Source organism: Corvus brachyrhynchos, unplaced genomic scaffold, assembly GCF_000691975.1.
Source record: "Corvus brachyrhynchos isolate BGI_N302 unplaced genomic scaffold, ASM69197v1 scaffold126, whole genome shotgun sequence".
In the NCBI taxonomy this organism is placed as follows: domain Eukaryota; kingdom Metazoa; phylum Chordata; class Aves; order Passeriformes; family Corvidae; genus Corvus; species Corvus brachyrhynchos.
The window spans coordinates 2,840,531-2,860,818 of NW_008239283.1; the positions used below are offsets into that span (position 1 = coordinate 2,840,531).

Sequence of the window (20,288 nt, forward strand, 5' to 3'; positions counted from 1 at the left end):
GTTCAAGTGCAGAACACATCTCACCCCTTTTTTTAAGCATGACTTCATATCATTTTCCATTGGGCATAGACTAGATCGGGGGATCAGCTGACATGTGTGGCATACGTTGAGAGGCTAAAAGGATAAACACAGGCACGTGTTCCTAACTCACTTACACACAGACAAATGAAAAAGTGGAGAATAAATCCCCAGAGTGGAGAAATTCCACTACCCAACCCCTTTTTTCTTTAATAAGACATATTAAAACTACCATAACGTCCATTTGAAATTCCAAAAAGAGCTGATATATCAGGCAGCTCATTATGCAGTGTCACTAGCAGTAAACATATCTGTATTTATACACTTATCAAGTTATTTTGATAATCCTGGGCCCACCTGGGGTAGCTGACTGTGCAGAGGTGAGACAGCCCCATGGGCTGTGTGCCTGAGAGCTGAGAAATCCAGTAGGGAAGGGTACAGCAAGAAGGAATCAGGAAAAAACAGTAGATTTCTACTGTACAGAGACATTTATTCTGGATTTGAGCATCTTTTCTGTTGGGCTTTAAGGACTCCATGTAAGGTAGCTGAGCCCTGAGTTGCACAGGACATTTTGGCTTGTGCAGAGTTGTAATATACACACAGAAAGTGAGGAAAAGAAATACACACATCGGGATAGCAAAGCTGTGATCAGATATAGAAGTTTACTGGAAGTTTAACACTGCATCATCTCCTATTTCCAAATCACCAGGAAAATGTCAGAGAGACTGCTTAAGGTGAACCTGTGGCCCAAATCACAGCTCAGCAGTTGCTGCCAGGTGACCCCTGGAGAAAAATAAATCCTTTCGAAGGGTTTTATCATTATTTTAATTGTTCTTTGCACTCTGAATAGGAAATTGCAGTCTCCTTATGTACTTTTATACTTCCAGTACAGTTTAAAACACCTCTGATAGCAAATCAGCTTTACTATGTACTTACACTGAGTCTATAATCTTAGAAATTTGGGGTGGATTTATTACCTGCCTAATAAAACCTATCAAGATGGAGTGAGTAAACTTAATACTAAGGCAGAAAAATTGGCAGTTTATTCAATGTTGTCATTGTTTGAGACGTTGATATTGTTTCCACTGCTTTTAGACATTACTCTTTCCTTCTTAATACCTCAGCTGCATGGACAGAGAATGAAAAGCTTCTGTTTAATTTTGGCAGCTTCAGATTCTCAGTTGAAGGCGATAATTAAAACTAAAAGCCACACAACCCATCAAAGACAGGTTATTTTTTAACTGAACCTAATCAGGCTATTGGTTTATTTTCAATACATAGAAACATGGCTTAAGATTTTCACTTTCATCCCTGTACTGTCTGGAATTTCTAATACTGTCTGCATGCCAGCCAAAAACAGGCAGGGTAGAGTGGTGGCACCACGTCTTTTCTATTCAGGCTCGCTCTCCTTTGTTTCCTGAGTGTGTGGAAAGGCATTCAGCCTGAAAGTTTGTGTTTTGTATCTAAATAAACATCACTCCAAAACCCCAAAATGTGTAAATCAGAGAGGTCTGATTGGCTGCCAGCTGCAGTAAGTGCCTGCTGATTATACAAGGCAGACACCCACACCCCGGGCACGCGTGCTGACAGGGAAATGTGTGGCTGTGCTGACAGGGAAATGTGTGGTTGTGCTGACAGGGAAATGTGTGGGTGTGCCTCAGCAATCTACAGCCTCGTAGCCTCAGTTGAGGAGGATTGTTTCCAGTATAATCAGTCTTGTTGAGAGGGAAGAGGCAAATGCTGGCAGCACCTCAAAATAAAATATATTTCTGGATCAACTTTGCATGTAACAAACACAATCAGGCGCTAGCACTAAAGAAAAACTGTTTGTGCCATGGTTTGAATTCCCTTTTGAAAAACACAGCTTTAACAATCCTGGGATGTCACTGCTTTTCACAAGGCTTTAAAGCAGGGTTCTGACTGATTTCTCCTGCATCCTTACAAAAATTATAAACAAAGACAACACAGTAGGTTTCCTTTATTTACTATGTGTATTTTCATAGGACCGCTCTACAAACAGCCTTTAAAAAAGAAAGCCCATAAAAGCTGAGTTTTCTTATGAAAGGTTGGAATGAAGGGAAGGGGACAAGAAGAGAGATTCATGGGACCACACATTTATCCTTTTCTCTGCTGTCTCCTTCTTGTGAGTGCATCTCTGAGCGAAAAAAGGCGAGCCACAGCTCCCTCTGGAGTTCATCAGCAAGCAGAGGTCATGGGAGAACAGTGCTGACCATCCTCCTCTCTTTCCCAGCACACCAGGCACACCTGGAGCCTGACCTCAGCCCCTCTTTGGGCACTACCCCGTGGCCAAGAAACACAGCCAGAGACCTGGGGTTTGCTCACCATTTAGAAGTGAGAACGTGTTTCTGTGTGCATCTGTTTCCTTGTGTCAGGCTCAATCCTGACGACTTCGTATCACATAAATCATCACACTGACACTGGGACTTTGCAGATTGGATCTCAAAGTTAGGAGATAACTATTTCTCCATTTCAGTAATTCCTGCAGCCAGGATTTATAGCCAATTCACAGTGTGCAATATAACTCACAGCCATTCCTCCAGCTCTGCTTGCTCCTTTTCCCTCCTCCTTTCTTTTCCCTTCCTGGCAGCATGAGGACTTTCCTTGCATGAGAGCTAGAGGCAAACTAATTGGAAATGTGAACACTGGGCTTCAAAGGCAGCTTTTTGCTAAGCAATGTCATATTGTGAAAGTCACTGACTTCCCACATTCCAGCCTTCCCATGTAATGTTTCTGTACATTGCTGCCTCGCCAGCTGCATAAGCAGGAAGTTTTACTGCTCAACAAATCAGACTCCCACCGAGTTGTCATCTTGACACTGTGTGATATATTCTCTGGAATGTCTTCACTGAATAGCCAGATTGACTTAAGCTATCTAAAATCAGCCAGTTTGCAAGCCAGAGGCCCAGCAAACCCTCCCACACAAACAAGTAGGGAACAAACAACATATCTCATCCAAATGGATGGAGGAATCATTTAATCAGACTTGCTTTTCATATGGCAAGGATGCACTTAAAAGCAACAAGTGTTTGTCTAAGATTCCTGGATGGAAAATATCCTTGAACAGTGGGTGTTTGGAAGTAAACAAACAGCTGCTTATAGCAAAGAGACCTGTAACTTCCTGTTCAAAGCATTATCTATGCAATAAAATTACAAAGATTTGCAGGCTGGCCTGTTGCCTGGTTGGCATCCAGTCTGGAGACACAGGAAAAGGAAACACTGGTCTCAGTCCTTACTTGATTTTCCAGTCTATGCAACAGAATTGGTTCATATTAGACGTCATCTTCCATCCCTAGGCAGGAAATACAATAGAAGATGAGCAAAAAAAAAAAAAAAATCAGGCTACTGCTGTCTTTCCCATTCAGCTGGACAAGACATGATCCATGCATCTTACCTGGGGGAACAGGGAGAGCTGTGGCTTCCCAGAGGAAGGGATAGAGCCCAACAGGAGACAGCGACTCAAGGCACAACCTGGTTTTTGGTCTGCTCTCAGAGCAGTGCTCCTCTCTGCTCTCTCTTAGTAAGGATTTGTGACAAAACCATTAGTTGGTCTTTCTTAAAAGCTAATTTTTTTTCATATATATGTAGCTGATACATTTATTTTAATAGGGGATTTGAGCACATGCATCTGTCTACATTTATTTTCCAGGAAGGCAACAAGGATACATCTGGGTAAGAACTGAATATATTTCCTAAATAAGCCCAAAAGCCTTATTAAATTTTTTATTCATTCCATGAGCAGAACATTCCCAGACTACAGGACGAATTTTACAAGAGTAAAAAATCTAAATTTTGATAGAATATTTCTTTGCTTGTATCTGAAAGGCACCGAAGAAATGTGCCAGATCTGCTGCTGTATGTAAAAGCATGCCTAAAGCAAAAGGAAAGGAGTTCCTGAATTACTGCATCTCTCTGCAGTGGGCTTCTGTGTGAGGATAAGTGCTTTTTGCCCACTAATTGATTTAAGAAACATTTTGGGGATCTATTTTTGACCCAAATATTTTGGAAATCACTCTTAAAAAGGAGCAATGGATCTACCACTTGAAAAGCGCAGAGGACAGACGGTCATGAAGATTAATGCTGTCTTTTTATCCACAAAAAGACTCTGGCAAGACAATCCTCTCCAGCACTGATTTCCATGTAAGCTCAAGCTTGCTTTTGGAGGCAGATAATAGCAGGGTGATGAACAGATTAGTGCAGTGCCAGTGAAGGCAGCAGTCCTATTCCAAACTTCCTGACTGGGTCCTTACTTTTTGGCTGGGTTATCAGCCAGACCACTGTGGCCTGTGGCTGCTGTCCTTCTCTTGAGACTTGAATCTGCCTTTCCCTTTGCACAGATGAAAATGAACCAAATTGCACCAAGCACTGGCAGTGGCTTATCCCACACAGGGCAAGGAGAATGTGCCCAAATGGCCTAAACTGCAGGTCATCCTCAGGCACAGAGTTGCAAAAACAGTCAGCAAAGGAGAAACGGTGTGTATGAGTTCTCTTTCACTTCTCATTCAGGCATGACAAGAAAGCAGCTCAACAGAACTATTTATACACAGGCTGGAATAGTTCACTGACCTAATAAAACTCAGAGCATTCTTCAGTGAAGAGAAAATGCTACCAAACTCAAGCCCCTAACAAGTTGGGGAATATGAGCTGTGCTGAGAGTATACTTTGCAATTCCCTACATTAATTTTACACTAACAGTTGCAAAGATGAGAATAAAATAGAGCTATAGTCTCTTTCAAATTAACAGTGTTGCAGTCAGACTAAAACCAGTCCATAAATGAGAAAAAGGATTTACTAATGATCTCAAAATCCCATGGTTCCTAGCAGAATATTCCCCAAACATCCAAATGTGCACCTACACATGCTTATTTTGTTTATGGTGGTTTCATTCTGAAAGATGCTGAAGTATTTCACAGGAACATGATACCATTGCATGTCCAGAGTTTCACCTGACAACAAACAGTAGGAAAAATGAAGATCATGAGATCAAGAGGGAGAGACATTTCTGTCCAAGGACAGTGGGGAGCCCCCTGCCTGTATTGCAGGGATGATCCCCCATCGGTTTCCTGAGGTTTAGGAGTTTTGCCCACCACTTGCTACCAGGGAATGTTTTGGAGATACAGGTGGAGAGATCAGGATCCTCCTTAGCTAATAAAAAATGTTATCAGCTGCTGAGAGTGACGTGACAGCAAACAGCAATGCAGTGCATTACACACTGACTCTAGGAGTGCAGTCTAGCAGCTCAGTAGTTTTTCCATACAGTAGTAATTATTTTTCTCATTTTTACTGAGCTAATAACTAAATTAGATTTATTTCCTGCTTTAATATCTCTAAAAGGCCCCATAAGTATATCAGAGTACACATCAGAATGAAGATCCAGACATAATTAGACAAAGCACTGTCGTTGCACTGCTATCTATATGGTTTACAATTTTTCTGACCATTTTTTCTTCTGAAATGTGTGCTAGGTCATGCAAAGTAACTCTTATTACTAGAGCTCTGTGGTAAAGTGAATATATTAGAAATGCAAACTGTCACCACAACCATCACAATTACATTTACAGCTCCCTCTGTGTCTTGTAGTAATTTGTTCTCCCGGACTGCATCCCTCAGAGGTTTCTACCAGATTATTTTTTTACTATTCAGAAAGGTAATTTATTGAAGAAGTGCTTTGCATCTCAGTCAGACGTACATGAAGCAAGAAATAGGGATGAGCAAACCTCAAAATGATTGGTAGTTTGATATGGATAAGGATCCAAATTTTAGAACATTGCACAAAATTTGCAATTTTGTTACATGAGAAATATTCTTTCTCCCTAAAATTTAATCTGTGGCTATAATTACTGACATTCAGCAGATCACACATCCGAGGTTACTCAGACAGAGCTTGCAGAGAAAGTTATTTCTTTATTTACAAACCCACATCAACGCAGATGAGGAATTTCAGATAAAATCAAGCTGTGGAACAGCATATGTGCCTAAAACTCAGCGTGGGCAAAACTATTTCCTCAGTGCCCTTGGAAGCAGAAGAAAGGGGACTAGAAATTGCCAGTGTCCCGAATCCATAACGTGTTTTTCAGAGCTATGTGCATTTGGGACCTTCAGAGCAGCAGATATATTGGTACATCCATCTCGCTAATGATCTGTTGAGCATCAGTTATACCCTCTAAAAGGGTGAATGACATTTTTTTACCTCCACTAATTTCTGCCAGTAGAATCCAAACAATGGTGCCCTTTGTTAGAAAAATCTTTTTTTGGCCAGAACACACCCATCTGGGGAATTTTTTTTGTAATTTTTATTTTTTAAAGGATTGAAGATCATTCAGCAAGATCAAATCTTTATTTGGAGCCTAGAAGCATCCAAGCAATTGTTTCCTTTCTGCAGCCAGGATAATGTTTCATCTGAGCAGTGCTGCTTGGGTGCACAACGCACCCAGAGAGATGGGGAACCTTCTTCCAGTCGATCAATTGAGCTGTGCTATTTTGTGAAACTGCTGGTCTGACCTTCCAGTTCACGTCCTGGGAAAAGGATCAGCAACATCCCCACACTTTAAGGCTGCAGTATCGTGATTGTGTCATTCCTGGCACAGAGCTTCTCCACATCCTCCTTGTTTTATCAATAGGTGATTTATTTTACCTACAAACACTGCAAAGGGCTAGAAGTGCCAGCTTTACCACAAAATCCACTTCTTTAACATTAACTGGTCTCATTTTTGTCCGCAGCTCAGCTTCTGTAAGCTGTAGTTTCCTGACAAGACCAGTCAGTGATATTTTTAAATCTGTCCCGTGCTCCGTGTCCGTACTGTGTTGTATCTCCCCAGCTACAGCTCTCTGCTTTTGAGAGTGTCTCACCAAATCAAGGTAACCACTAAGCAGCAAGGAGGAAACAAACATTAAAACAACATGCACCCATAGAAAAACCAAAGCTGAGACTGATCAAGCTCCCTGCTCCTCAGAAGAGCAATAGAACAAGTTGAATTATGCGCTGGACCCACAGAGAAGTCATCAGTTCAAAACCAGCTGAAATAAAAACAATGCCTGTGAATCACCCAGAAATGTCAGCACAGGGATGGGGACTTAAGGGATAAGTTGAAGTATGTATCTACCAGTAGGTGTTCTTTTGGCTGCATTTCTGTGCTCTTTGTCAGCAAGATACAGCCTGATGCATTGCCTTAGCTGGCCCACACAGATGTTACTGCTTGAGGCTATTTTCTCTCTTCCATCCAAAGGCAGGATGCACCGAGAAGCAGGTCAATTTACTCAGCTTCTACAGGGCAAATAAAAAAATAAAAAAATAAAAAGAAAGAAAAAGAGAAGCTGTCTTGAAAACTGCATCTTCTAATCAGCACTGCAGCTTGATGCACTGTCTCCTCATCAGAGCCATGGCTCAGGATATGGGATGACAGGTAATTTTTGATTCAGAAAGAAATAGTCTGTGCAGTCTCATGGCCAGGAATGTTTCAGTTCCTGAAGCATTGCAGGGGATTGCTCTCTGCTAAGATTTTAGGACCCTGGTTTAATATTCCCTCTCTTTTGACTTTATGAGGCTGGTGATGAAGATTGTCTTATTTCAACAAAATTAAAAGCTTTTCACTACTTATTATTATCTCCTTCTAGTGAGAAAAGGGGTAATGAAGTCCTTGTGTCTAAAGGTGGCTCAGATTAAACTGGAAGAGTTTTTGTCTGATAATCCACAGGAGCAGTGGAGATCTGGAGGACATGTCTGGCTTTTTCTCAGCGCTGTCTCTGGTCAGCAGATACAGCTGGTTAATAGTGTGACTCTTTGATAGAGTCAATCCTAGTATCTGCAGTGCAGCAAAGCATGCCCAGTGCTTCACTTTGCCCCCAGTCCCTTCTGGCTTTGCATAACAGGGATATTTTTCTTAATACTGTGTACATTGTAGTAGGAATGTTACTGTAGATCAATGGGCACAAAGGCAGGCAGCAGAAGTCACTGAAATTATGGGCGTCTATCGCTGGTGCTACTTACAGCAGGAGGACAGGCTTCACATCACACACAACATTTCAGGTGTTGGGTGGTTTCAGTAATCTCCAGAAATATTTATTTTGCAGGCAAATTCCTCTCTTTGGCTGACAAAGCAGAAGGTCTGACTGCCTTAAAGATTTTAGGGCTGAAGCGTTCAGTGTGGAGCTTCATGGAGGTTGATAAAAAGAGTTGCAAGAAGCACTTCACTGGGTCAAGTGAGCCTAGAGGGGATAAGCTATGAAAAGGGTCACAGGAAATTTTAAGTGATTGTAAGGTCGAAACACATTAAAGCCATCAAAGAGAAAGAGCTGCTGCATGAAACAGAAAACTCAGCAAGTTGAGAATGCCTTTCAGCGCCTGGGAGAACTGTGCACGTTTTGTGTGATGTTCTGTGCAACACCTGTGTTTTATCTTAGCACCTGCAGCTGCTTGTTACCTTATCAAAATCACCCCTCATCTGAAATGCAACACATAACCACGCTTCTTCAACCTGCTTTATCACCTTCAGCATAGGCTTACCTTATCTAACCCACCAGCTCAGGGAAACAAGATCATGGAGGTGGTTCCTAGCTGTAAATGGTGGCCTTACAGAATTGTGGAGCATTACAGACTCGAGTAGCACCCTTGCATATGAAATTCTGTGTTTTGGTTCTTGCTGAAGAGCATGGAAATGTCGACATTAGCAGCAAGGGAATGATTAAGGCTTTAGTGATACTCACTGACTGCCAGCAAGCTTGCACCCAGGACCTGTGGATAGTAGGGGACTCCCCCTACTCCCAGTGATATATCCTACCTAACTGAGCTAAGGGAAGACACAAATGTGGTTATACCCATGGCATTAGACTAGTCCCCAAGAGAGGTGGAAAACTTATCAAACCTCTGCTGTCTCAGGACCAAGATGCCAGGCCCTTTTTAAGAGGAGGGCAAAAAAAAATAGTGAGTCTTTTCAAAGTCATGCCAGTACCTGGGAGGATTGCAATAATTTGATTTGCTCTCCTAGTGTCTGATAATTTATTTAGTTTTCCTGTGAGAGACTCTAACATTTTTGTTTGCTATTTTGAAATTGGAACTCCTCCACAGAGGCCAAGGAGTGGGACTAGAAAGGATCCAAACTAGTTATCATTAACAAATGTTGAAGTCTGCCTGACGGGTATTGAGATGGAGTCGTATTGAAGAAAGTTAAAGGAAGGGAGGACAAGGTGGAGATGTCAGGCAGGAAAAGGGGAGAGATAACACTGCATTAATTTACCTAAAGGTGCTTGTGAATTCCTTGGAAAAAAGAGAGTTTCTTCCCCAGAGGGCAGGCAGGCAGAAGTGCTCCTCCAGATCAGAACAGGTTTGGTACTGACTTGAACCCTTAGTTCACTTTGAATTGAACTCCTTTGGATTTATCACTGAAGTCAGAGATGCCGTAAGTAATGAAGGCAGTTCATACTATATTTTCATAGCTACTTGGTCATTTTTAAGGCAGCTGGACAAAGAAAGGGAGAAATGGGAAGTTGAAAGTCAGTTTGAACTTTTGTGTTTTATTCAGATCAAAACTGGACCTCACCTGTTGCTGAAACCTTTGCTGAATTACTAATTTGACTCCCCAAAGTTGAATAGTCTGCTGTCAGTAAAAAAAAAAAAAATAAAAACACCAAAAAAATCCCCAGAAAAACAGGAATGTGATTGTTTGTATAAGGTTAAAAATATACAGAAAATGTAAGCAACAAAAGAAAGAAAAAGAGAGAAATATCCATCTGAACAAGTGCTACTGCCCTCATTACTTTTTCTTGACTTCACTTTCTAAGAGGTGGTGGGACGATATTGTCTGAGTTTCATATGATCTCAAAACTAAATCTATAGATTTTCAACTGATTTTAGGAGAGCAGGTCAGTGCTGGGGACACTGCGGTCCCTGAATATCAAAAAGCATAAGGTGATTGAACCAAACTTTATTGTTTGGGCTCATCTTTTCTAAATTCTGAATGTCTGAGCTGTTTTATAATTGAAATGTGAAGTCAAATACAACACAATGCAATATTGTGGATCAAAAATCTCTTATCGGAGATGTGACATCAAAGGGGAGAGTAAAAGGAAGAGGGAAAATAAGAGATTAAATTATTTCAGAGTTATGGATGCCATGACTCTTTGAACTTGCCTAGGTTTTAACCAGTGGTCGCAGCATTTTTTTAATAGCTCAGCAAGAACTGTAGATCCCCGTTAGCCTTAGTAAGCAGAGGCCAAGCTTACAGCATGGATCAGGAGAGGTGGAGAAAGAAGGAAATGCAGGATGGCAGTTTGAGGGCTGGGTTCCAAGTAGCCCCTATAATCATGGCCATGTCTGCCCTGCCTAAGGGCAGGTCACGATGCTGAGGGACCCAGGAGGCTTGGCACAGAATGAAATGTAAATGTAGCAGCCAAGCAAGAGCAGCAATACAGCTCTAAAAGCTGCCAGTGCAGCAGCATCTGGACTGAAGGGAGGGAGAGGCCAGCACACGAAGTGCCACAAAAGCAATATTTCACTACATCAGAGGAGTAATTAGGGAAAGTAAATCTGCCTACTTAAAAATGCCTGATCATCCCTGAGAGAGGAACAGAAGGTTATTCTCCCATCAGATAGAAGTTGCTGCATTTTTGCATGCTATGTTTTAGTAATCATCCCTATTTTGAGGCTCTTTTCAGGATCCCACTTCCTACAGTAGAGGTCCGAGGGAGGGCTGTGGTCATTCAGAGTGCTGTATGCAGAGACAATCGACAGCCAGGATTGCTGCAGCATTAGCATTCACGTTCTGTTCTTGCTGCTGATGCGCTAAAAGGCAGCACAGCCTCGAGGCTGATGAAGGCACTGCTGCATTTTAGCTGTCAGCCCCTCGAGTCCCCTGCTCCCTGCTGAGGAGGAGCCGTCCCACAGCCACCCATCCCTGCAGGCAGGGAGGAATGACACCGATTACCACGGATGGGAAGGAGTCACTGGCAGCTCCACTGTGCCTATAAAGCTTTGAACGTGGCAGGAGCCTCTGGACACAAATGTGTTCTCACAACTTCCCTGCCAAACTCCTCCTGACTTGGCTCTCCTACCGCAGTCCAGCCACTCGCTGTGTTACATGGCTCTTTGTACTCCGCCCAATTACCCAGTGTCTCTTTCCATGTAAAATGCAAATCATTCCCACTCTCACCACACCGGCACTGCCATGTTTCTGAATTACCCTCACACGGGAGGGAAGGTAGTCACTGGCAGCTCCACTGTGCCTATAAAGCTTTGAACGTGGCAGGAGCCTCTGGACACAAATGTGTTCTCACACCTTCCCTGCCAAACTCCTCCTGACTTGGCTCTCCTACCGCAGTCCAGCCACTCGCTGTGTTACATGGCTCTTTGTACTCCGCCCAATTACCCAGTGTCTCTTTCCATGTAAAATGCAAATCATTCCCACTCTCACCACACCGGCACTGCCATGTTTCTGAATTACCCTGCCCCTGATGGGTATTTCCTACACTTACTATAACAGGCAAGAAGAAACAGGACAGGAGGAATTCGGGAAGCTGCCTATGGCATCTCCCTACATCAAAGCAGGTTGGGATTGCAGATGTTTGAGTTCTCAGGAATGTGAGATTTTAATGCTGGATGTTCTAAAACAACACTGATAAATACAGCTTAATCTGAGACACAAAAACTAGCTATTAGATTTTTAATGAAATCAACAGAAAACCCATCTGGCTTCTTGTGTTTGAAAGAACAACTCAGCTCTCACATCTTATTTGTACAAAAGAATAAAGTAAAAAAGTAAGTGCTTTAACAAGTAATGGTTTGAAAGAGCAATGCAGGAATAGATCTTTAGGATTCATGCTTGATACGCAAAATCATACCCAAAATAGTGTGAAAACAATCCATCTTCGTCAAGGCTTTTCTTATCCAAATGAACATCTGAGAACATGAAGGAGGAATTTTCCCAGGAGGAAGTGAAAGCTCTAACAATCTTTGGCCTGTCCACTTGCTTTTTCGGGAACCTCTGTAATCAGTGCCTCTCTGCTCTGTCTGGTGAGGCAGCTCTTACTGGAGCTTCCCCCCAAGAGTTTCTACACATGGCACAGCATTTCCCCTAAGGATTTATGGGAGCTATCAAGCCTCTGTGTTTCAGATACTCAAATCCAAATTACTTTTCTGGTTTTTAATTACAAGCAAACTAACCTTCTGCAAGGAAGCCTCTACTAAAGTCTTCCCTCATTTCCCCCATTTCCCATTTCTCATGTTCTCCCTTTGCTGTGTTCCTGCAGGTGTCTGTGACCCCACGTGCATGAACGGGGGGAAATGTGTCCACCCAAATGTCTGTGACTGCCCTTCTGGCTGGAGGGGAAAGCACTGCAACAAACGTAAGCATCTCTACTCCCATCAAACAGATTATATTAATTAGTCCAGTCAACAACAATTTGCAGTCTTTCAATACTAAAAACCAACATAGAATCTGTTTTGCTACTTCAGCAGTTTGAAGAAACATTTTTAAGTACAGGTAATGCAAAATGCTATAAACACTTGATGCTTGCAAAGGAGAAAAAGCTGTGTGGGGGAACCCTGGTTCTGCTTCATGCAGTTCTGTTATACATCTTGTTATGGAAATTCATTTTTATAGTATTAAACATGAAGCATTGATTTTATGTTTTAACAGCTTCACATATTTTGTTATATTCTGCAGAGAAATGTCATATATTTCAAAGTACAGAACTATCTAAAGCCTGCTATAAAAGCCTTCCAAACTGATGTACTCTCAAGGTCATCGGTGCATAATTTGGAGAATGACGTGTTCTTACTCTGTAACTCTGACTACCGTTACATAAAAATGTAATTAAAAAAAAAAACCTCTCACCCTAAAATATTTTCAAGGAATATTTTTCCATGCATGGCTATTCATTACCATGAAGTTGACAGATAAACTGAATAAATTTATAATCAAGATGACATACTGTATGCAAACCCGATTAAAATATTGGCTTTTTACCCTTTGGGTCCTGCTAGTAAATATGATTTCAAAACCAGTGGTTTGAATTTATAATATTAATAATTTATTCAGAAATGCTGGAGGAAGGAAGTGTCTCTCATACATATATACCAGATCATGCACTCACTCCTTCAGGATCTCTGAACAAATAATACATGCAATAAACATATCAAACTTTACTATGAAAATATTTGGTTTTTACATGGAACATGTAGCAGGCATATAACAGGCATGAGTGTATCACAGACAGATTATTCTTAGCTGATGACAATCTAAGCATTAGAAATGTGAAGTCTCCTGGTAGTCTGCTATCAAAAATAAACTTCTTAAGAAGAAAATGTCAAAGAATCCTGCATCCTGCTTATGTGATGAACAGAACACATCCATTCCTTTGGAAGCTGGCCATATGGAATAAAGCCTAGCAGGTCACCTCTCAGACAGCCCTTGACCACACAGATACATCACGTACCTCTTCTCACTTGTTTCATGTCAACCTGTTCAGCTGTCTGCCTGCAGAAATGCCTCAATGGCGGGGAGTGTGTCGGTCCCAACATCTGCGAGTGCTCCGGAGGATGGGTGGGAATGCTGTGCCAGACCCGTAAGTGTTCCCTTAATTACCACGGCTTCGTAACCACTGGAGATTTCTACACATTACATTTTCTTCTGTGTGTATGTTGTGTTAGGTTTATGTTTGAACTCAATCATCTTAAAGGTCTTTTCCACCCTAAAAGATTCTATGATTCTATTACGTGTAAAAGTCAACCGAAACATGATTAGCACCTAAATTCTGCCTTATTTGTCAGAACTGTCCTGTGCTGCCAGTAAAACTGGTACTTTCAAAGACATTTCTAGACTCAACATAAGAAAGAGACCTGACTCATCTTTTTCTGGATGCTGAGATTAACCTGTTAGCCAAAATAAGTACTTTTTAGATTAAATAATTTGAAATACAAGGTAAAAAGGAGAGGTCGAGGAGAAAAGGATATGGAGAACCCATTCTCTATACCCAGGTGGCATTAAGCACAGAAAGAAATTCTATGTGTCTGCAAACCTTCGAGCCTGACCCTGTAAATTCTACTTGTTCAGACTGACCAAGGTGGCTGGAAGTATTTGTATTTGGGGGGATTGGAAGATCTGGAATAGGAAGAGATGTGTTATTGCCAATTACATTCAGGGTCACTTCAGTTTGTGCCTGCTATTAGCTTTACAGCAAAAGGGTATGAGGAAAATATCAAGGCATTATCCCCTCTAAAGGGCATTATCTCCTTTTATCTTCCTCTCCCCTCACACTCACAGAGCATAATTACTTACGGAAATCTTCTGTCAGCCAACTCCCAATGGCTGTGTAATTGTTTCTTTGTGCCAGCTGCCTTCTGGTTCGAACATGGGAATGTTTAAAGTTATTGATGGCATATTCTTGACTTAGTTTATAAAATAAATAAACAAGTGTTAAAATTATTAAACAAGTGCTTGTTCCAGTGAAAGGGAAGACGAACATTAAAAATTTCTGCTGTCTTATTCAGGCACACAAGCCCAGGTAATTTTTTATAGATTTATCTAACCTTTGAAACTTTGCTCCAAATCCCTTCATTTGCTAGTCATTCTGGTTTTACTATTTTTTCCCATAGTGGGAGGTTAAATCATTTTTTTTTTTTGTCCAAAAGGATCTGGCTGAAACTCCCAGGTCCCACAGCAACCCCAAATTTCTGATTTTTTAAAGAGAAAGAGAGAAGACTATTGTCAGGGAGCAGATGGTGAGGTCTCACAATGTTGCTCCAGGGTATTCACAGTGAGGCAGGGGTGAAGCAGGGGAACAGCAAAGTCTTCATCCTCACAGATGTTAGGTATAAAGTTTTGCACAGAAGTGTAACCCTAAAAGCAAGTCATGTTTCATGTTTTAATGGGAGGCTGTTCCCTCAAACCCAGAACTCCATGAAACAAATGGATTTATCCACGAAAAGCCTCCTGAGTGCCTCCCTCGCTCACCTTCTCCTCGGCTCTGGCGGAGCCACTCAGGCTGCAGCAGCTCAGCAGCCTGGAAGCAACCCCTGGTTACTCTTTTTGTTGCTCTTGTACTGCTTTGGCCTCTGTCCCATCTCCCAGCAGCACAGGGACAGCGGGCCAAACCCACAGGCTCTGCCAGAACCCACTGTGCTTCTGGCAAGGAGCTCTTTGGTTCATCACTCCACTCCCCTGTGCAAAACTGCTTTGTCACATTTAAGCTCCTGAGGTTTCCCTGAGCTCAGCACCCCAGTCTTGCTTGGATGTGTATTCCCAAATTCTGTGTTCCACTGTAGTATCAGCAAGGCTAAATTCAGCCTAGATTTGCACCACTTTAACTACAGACTTTGGCTATTAAACTCAATAACAGAGCAAAATATTCACATTATAAGATAAGAAAGGAGTAGCCACATATTTTTCATTATATAAAAATATTTTCATATTTTTATTTATTTATTCTATGATATGATATTAAATCAATAAATATTGTTTGTTATACTATATTTGAATATATTAATTCATACTACATATTAATTCTATGTTTTTATATGATTCATCTCAGTTGTTTCCATTTAGTTAATTTCAATAGTTCCCATTTCATAATGCAAATATTCCATCTCACTCTACAAATAACAATCCAGAGGAAAGGTTTTTTCAATGATCACTGTAATTTCTCTGTAATCCAGAATCCATTAGGGCTGGATTGTTTCTCAGGGGCTTTTTCAAGGGTAGGAGAAGATTAGATAATCCCAGCTTGATTCTTTGTTTTTAGCCTGTGAATTCACTCAACTGCCCTTATCGGAATGGTGGTGATGGAAATGCAGATACAGGTTTCATCTATACCCTGAACCTCATTTTTTCCTCACTGACTTCCTAACACATTTAGGAGGGCAACTAAAGCACAGGATGCACAGAGACTTCCACTACTATTTTCTGGACATTTCCCAGATGGAATAGATTGTACTGAGATAGCCAGAGTAGGTCCTTAAGCCAACGAAAGGGACAATGGACAATATTAAGAAATCATCTTGGACATCTATTTTTTGATTTATCTTTAATAAGAAGTCACAGATCTCCTCCATCTGTTCAGTTTCTAATTCACAAAGGCCTGAGCCTACATGGGCCATTCAAGAAGATCACTGGAGGCAGCAACTGCCACAATAATTCCTCTCTAAACATTTTCTTTCTTCAGTCTTCTTCTAAACCAGAAAAGGCAAAACATTCTCTACTTTTAGGTCGCTAATAATTTAAATATTTACAATTTCAAATACTGATGTCTCAGATCTTCTTGTCACCTCTCACCAGGAGCAAAGACACAGATCTCCATCACAAGTGATAACCCAAAATGCTTCAACCTTCCAGAAGACAAAGCCATTGACAGTATCCTAGTACAGATTTTCCATTCTACTGCAATGAAGATTGCAGAAAGTCTAAGTCAGAATAATTTTATTTCTAAAATATTTTGAAAATGCCTCAGAGAGCTAGAATGGGCTGTAATATCAGAGTTATCCACTGTATGTTAAGGAGCTTATATCTAATTTGGAACAGCTCTGCTATATTTTGGAGATGCAATCACGCAAGCAAAAGCTCTGCCTCTTTTGCAATGATGCACAATGGAATTGCACGTCCATGTCATGCAGTGAATTATGATTTCTTAATGCTCCAATCAGCCAAGCTCACAATGATGTTCCAGAGACATCTGTGCAGGGAAGTTTATTTAGAGTTTCACCAGTTCCTGGCTGCAACTAGAGCACTCAGCAAGAGCAAAAGAGACTTTCAGTAGACATTGATAATGGATAAAACACAATAGTTCTCCTTTATCAGACTGTAAATAAAGAGCTCAGTCAAAAGAGTAGTTTTCTTCCGCACTCATCTGTAACTGAACAGAATGGCTTCTGAAAGAGAATCGATAAAATAGGTCATTTGTCCCAACAAATAAGGTGTATGGTGGAATACACACGTTATCCTTGATAAATACCTATGACTTTGAGGGGCATAGTTTAAGGAATAATGGTCAATTTTCAGACTCTGCTGCAAATGTAGGGAAATAACCTTTTGGAAGAACGCATTAAAAAAACGTAACTTGAGATATTCAATGTGTCTCAGCTGTAGAAAAGAGCAGCTTTATAGATGAGGGTTCTTCCATTAAAAGGTTTTTTGTCTGACCCCATTTTTAGCTTTCATGGCTGCAAAAATATCTGAAACCTTCCCTTTCTGAAAAGAAGGAAATGGTATCTCAGGGTCACCATGTTTTCCCATCAGTGGTTTCCTTCCTATTCCATATTAGACACCCCGTTTAAAGCTCCATGCCTGTGGCTTCCCCTTGCTTCCTGTGCTGGTAACTGCACCTCTCTTTTTCTTGAGCTCAGAAAGAAATATTAGGCCAAAGAAATGGCAGCAGAATCTGATTACCCTGACAAATACACCCAAAACACAACTCGGTAAAGTCAGAAGCCTTCTGGCCAGGGGTACAAATCTGTTGTTTAAGGCTCTGAATGCAGGATCAAGGTATAATTCTAACAATTAATTATAAAGTATAAGAAGGTTATAGTTGTGAAGGATGTTCATCATTAAAATTCATGCTGCTGTCTTCTGTTCTAATATTATTGAACCCATACTGGCTCCTCATTGCCCTTCAGAATAACTTCTCTTTATTTGCATGTTATAAGTGTCAAGCTTATGGCCTTATAATTTCCTCAATATTCTTCCCTATTCTCTCTCTCTGCCTTGAACAATCCCAGGCAGGATTTCTTCAAACTTTCCTCTGTAACCCTTCCAAACCTTAAAAAAAAGCAAATAATTTTGAAAAGAATGTCATTCGCATGCAAATTATAGCTCTGTTCTTTAAACATGCAGGGATAAAACTCTTTCTGTAATTGGCATTTATTGATTATAATTTTAGCATAAGCTTAGCTTGTTAAATGACTTTGCTGAATCTGTACAGGGTAATGCATACATAGCTGGTGTCATTTTTAGTGTTTAGTGGCTTAGCATGCCTTGTAAATACATTTATGAAATACTCATTTGAACTTCAGCTCTGTTATTATCCTCTGTGATGTCAATTCCAATTTTCCTCTGAAATGTTTTTAACTTTTCTCCTAACTGAGCTCTTGTTTTTCTGAGCACTACAGAAAGAAGCTGGGGGGTGAACAGGGAGAGATAGGAAGAAAAGAATAAAAAAAGGAGGAAATATTTTCCCTTTTTAAAATTTATTTGCATCCACTGAGAATCAGGGAAACCACAGACAGAAAAAAATTCCTAATACCTCATCTAATGCCCATGTGAACCAGAACACCCCCAGATGCTATCGGGATCTGCAGAAAAATCCACTTCTCTTTGCATTACCTGTTCCTATTTTATCTATCTTTTATCTACCAAGCTGAAAGGAAAATCAGCTTCCATTTTTCCCCAGCCCATGTTCATATCAAACAAATAATAGAAATATACACAGTTCTTTTTTAATAATATTACCACACACAGTTCTCTCTCTTCCTGCTTACCATACAGCAGAACAAAACTTGCTTGGGCACAAGGAGCCTTTTCCACTGACGATGCAATCCTTCTTGGGATATGGTTTTGTTCCAGTGAGTGAAACTCTAAGGATTTTCCAATTATAAATCTGTCCTTTCAAGGTTCATGGAGGAGCTGGAGTAGTGCTCAGCAGATGATAAGCTCCACTCTAGCTTGAGTGTGATTTCATTCCTCCTCTGCCCCCTCCACATCCAGAATTCAAACTTGCCCCTGCCCTCTCAGAAGAAAGAGAAATTCAGAAGTTTGAAGTTCACAGTTCTGGACCTTAAAGAGAATTTTGCAACAGACACCGAACAAAACCAAATTTCTTCCTTAAACTTTGTTTCAAGAAAAGAGCACTTTACCTTTTCAAAGTGGCAGGGAAGGAACAAAAAGCTCACAGACCAGGAAGACATGTTCCTAGCTCCAGGTCACTGGACTCCTTCCCCAAATAGCCACTGACAGAGCTGGCTTTTCCAAAAGGAGCACCTGAAGGTCACCAGCACATGCAGGTCTGTGTGTGTTCTTATTCTGGACATGGACTGGGTCAGTGGTTTTGACACAGCATGAGCCCTCACTACCTGATTACAAAAATACCCTTTTGCCAAGCTGGTTACAGCCTCTCCTCCTTAAGATGTGTAGAGTGGCAGTAAGTCTGGTTCTTTGCTCCTCTGCCCCATAGCTGTGCAGTTTGTTATAGATATTTAGATTTTAATATTCCCTACTGTGCCAAAACCTCAGCCTCCACACTGACATAATAACCTGATAGAACAAACCCAATACAAATTCCAGGTGTTAAACATGATGACACTGGCCTCACAAGGTCATTATAACAATTATTATAACTCTGAGAATCCCTTTTGGAAGGCTTAGGATCCCACAATATGTTTCCTAAAGAAGTTTGACCTGGTCTGTCTCTGAGACTTCGGATCTCAACACAAAGACTTTGCATGAACTTAAATTAGTGTCCAAATCAGAACCTAAGTGCAACAAACTGAAATTGTGGAATTTGATCCTTCAGCTCTTGAATTTGCTAAAGTTGATTTTCTGTGGAAAAAACAAAAAAAAGAATCCTCATAGGAATACAGCAAATTCATTCAAATCTGATGGAACATTCTGCTCCATCCTGAAGGAGATTGGTCACAGACATGTGTCTGCTTCATTTTCAGCTCTGTCTTAATGGTGCATGGCTGGCAGCTTCCTATATGCCTCTGCCACACAAGAAAACGTAGGAAACCACTTGTTGAGTCCCATCTGACCAGTTTTGAAAGCATTAGTTTGACTGCCTGTAACCAGGATACAATACTCTGGCAATATTTATGGAAGGTTTAACTCATGAGATCTAATTAAAATACTGTGACACGTGTGTTCTTCTTAAATTGGTGCCCTCTGAATTGGCTGTTCTTTTTCCTCTATGCCAAAACAAGGTCATAACAATAGAAACTGCTAATGAGGATGAAAAACTGGCTGAAATCTGACTAATTGCTTTTTTCTCTCTTAAAAAATAATAGAACACTGATTCTTTTATTAGCAGAATATCTTCAAATTGATGGGCCTTTATAAATGCAGTGGCACTCTAGATTAAAGATAAAATGTTTCTCTGATTTCTTTTTCCTTGGGATAAGTAGCTCATTACTGGTTCTCTATGACCATAAAATCACAGGTTCTTATTTGGTTTCCAGAGGTGTGAAGTTCACTAAATTTTCCTGTTTATTTATGTATTGTGATAGCATCACCTTTGGGAGTACATATTTAACATATTCTTTCATCTCAGCTCATGGT

General features: G+C 40.8%; 1 protein-coding gene and 1 long non-coding RNA gene across 2 annotated transcripts in view; one reads left to right on the forward strand and one right to left on the reverse strand.

The window, feature by feature from the left end:
- LOC103619698 (von Willebrand factor D and EGF domain-containing protein) overlaps nucleotides 1–20,288 on the forward strand; it is a 171,623-nt gene that overhangs the window by 144,315 nt on the left and 7,020 nt on the right. The window contains exons 26-27 of the mRNA XM_017740262.1: nucleotides 12,277–12,372; nucleotides 13,498–13,593. Of these exons, the coding sequence (XP_017595751.1) occupies nucleotides 12,277–12,372; nucleotides 13,498–13,593 (192 nt within the window). The remainder of the gene's footprint in view (nucleotides 1–12,276; nucleotides 12,373–13,497; nucleotides 13,594–20,288) is intronic.
- LOC108448160 overlaps nucleotides 1–20,288 on the reverse strand; it is a 156,622-nt gene that overhangs the window by 30,559 nt on the left and 105,775 nt on the right. The gene's annotated exons all lie outside the window — the stretch shown is intronic.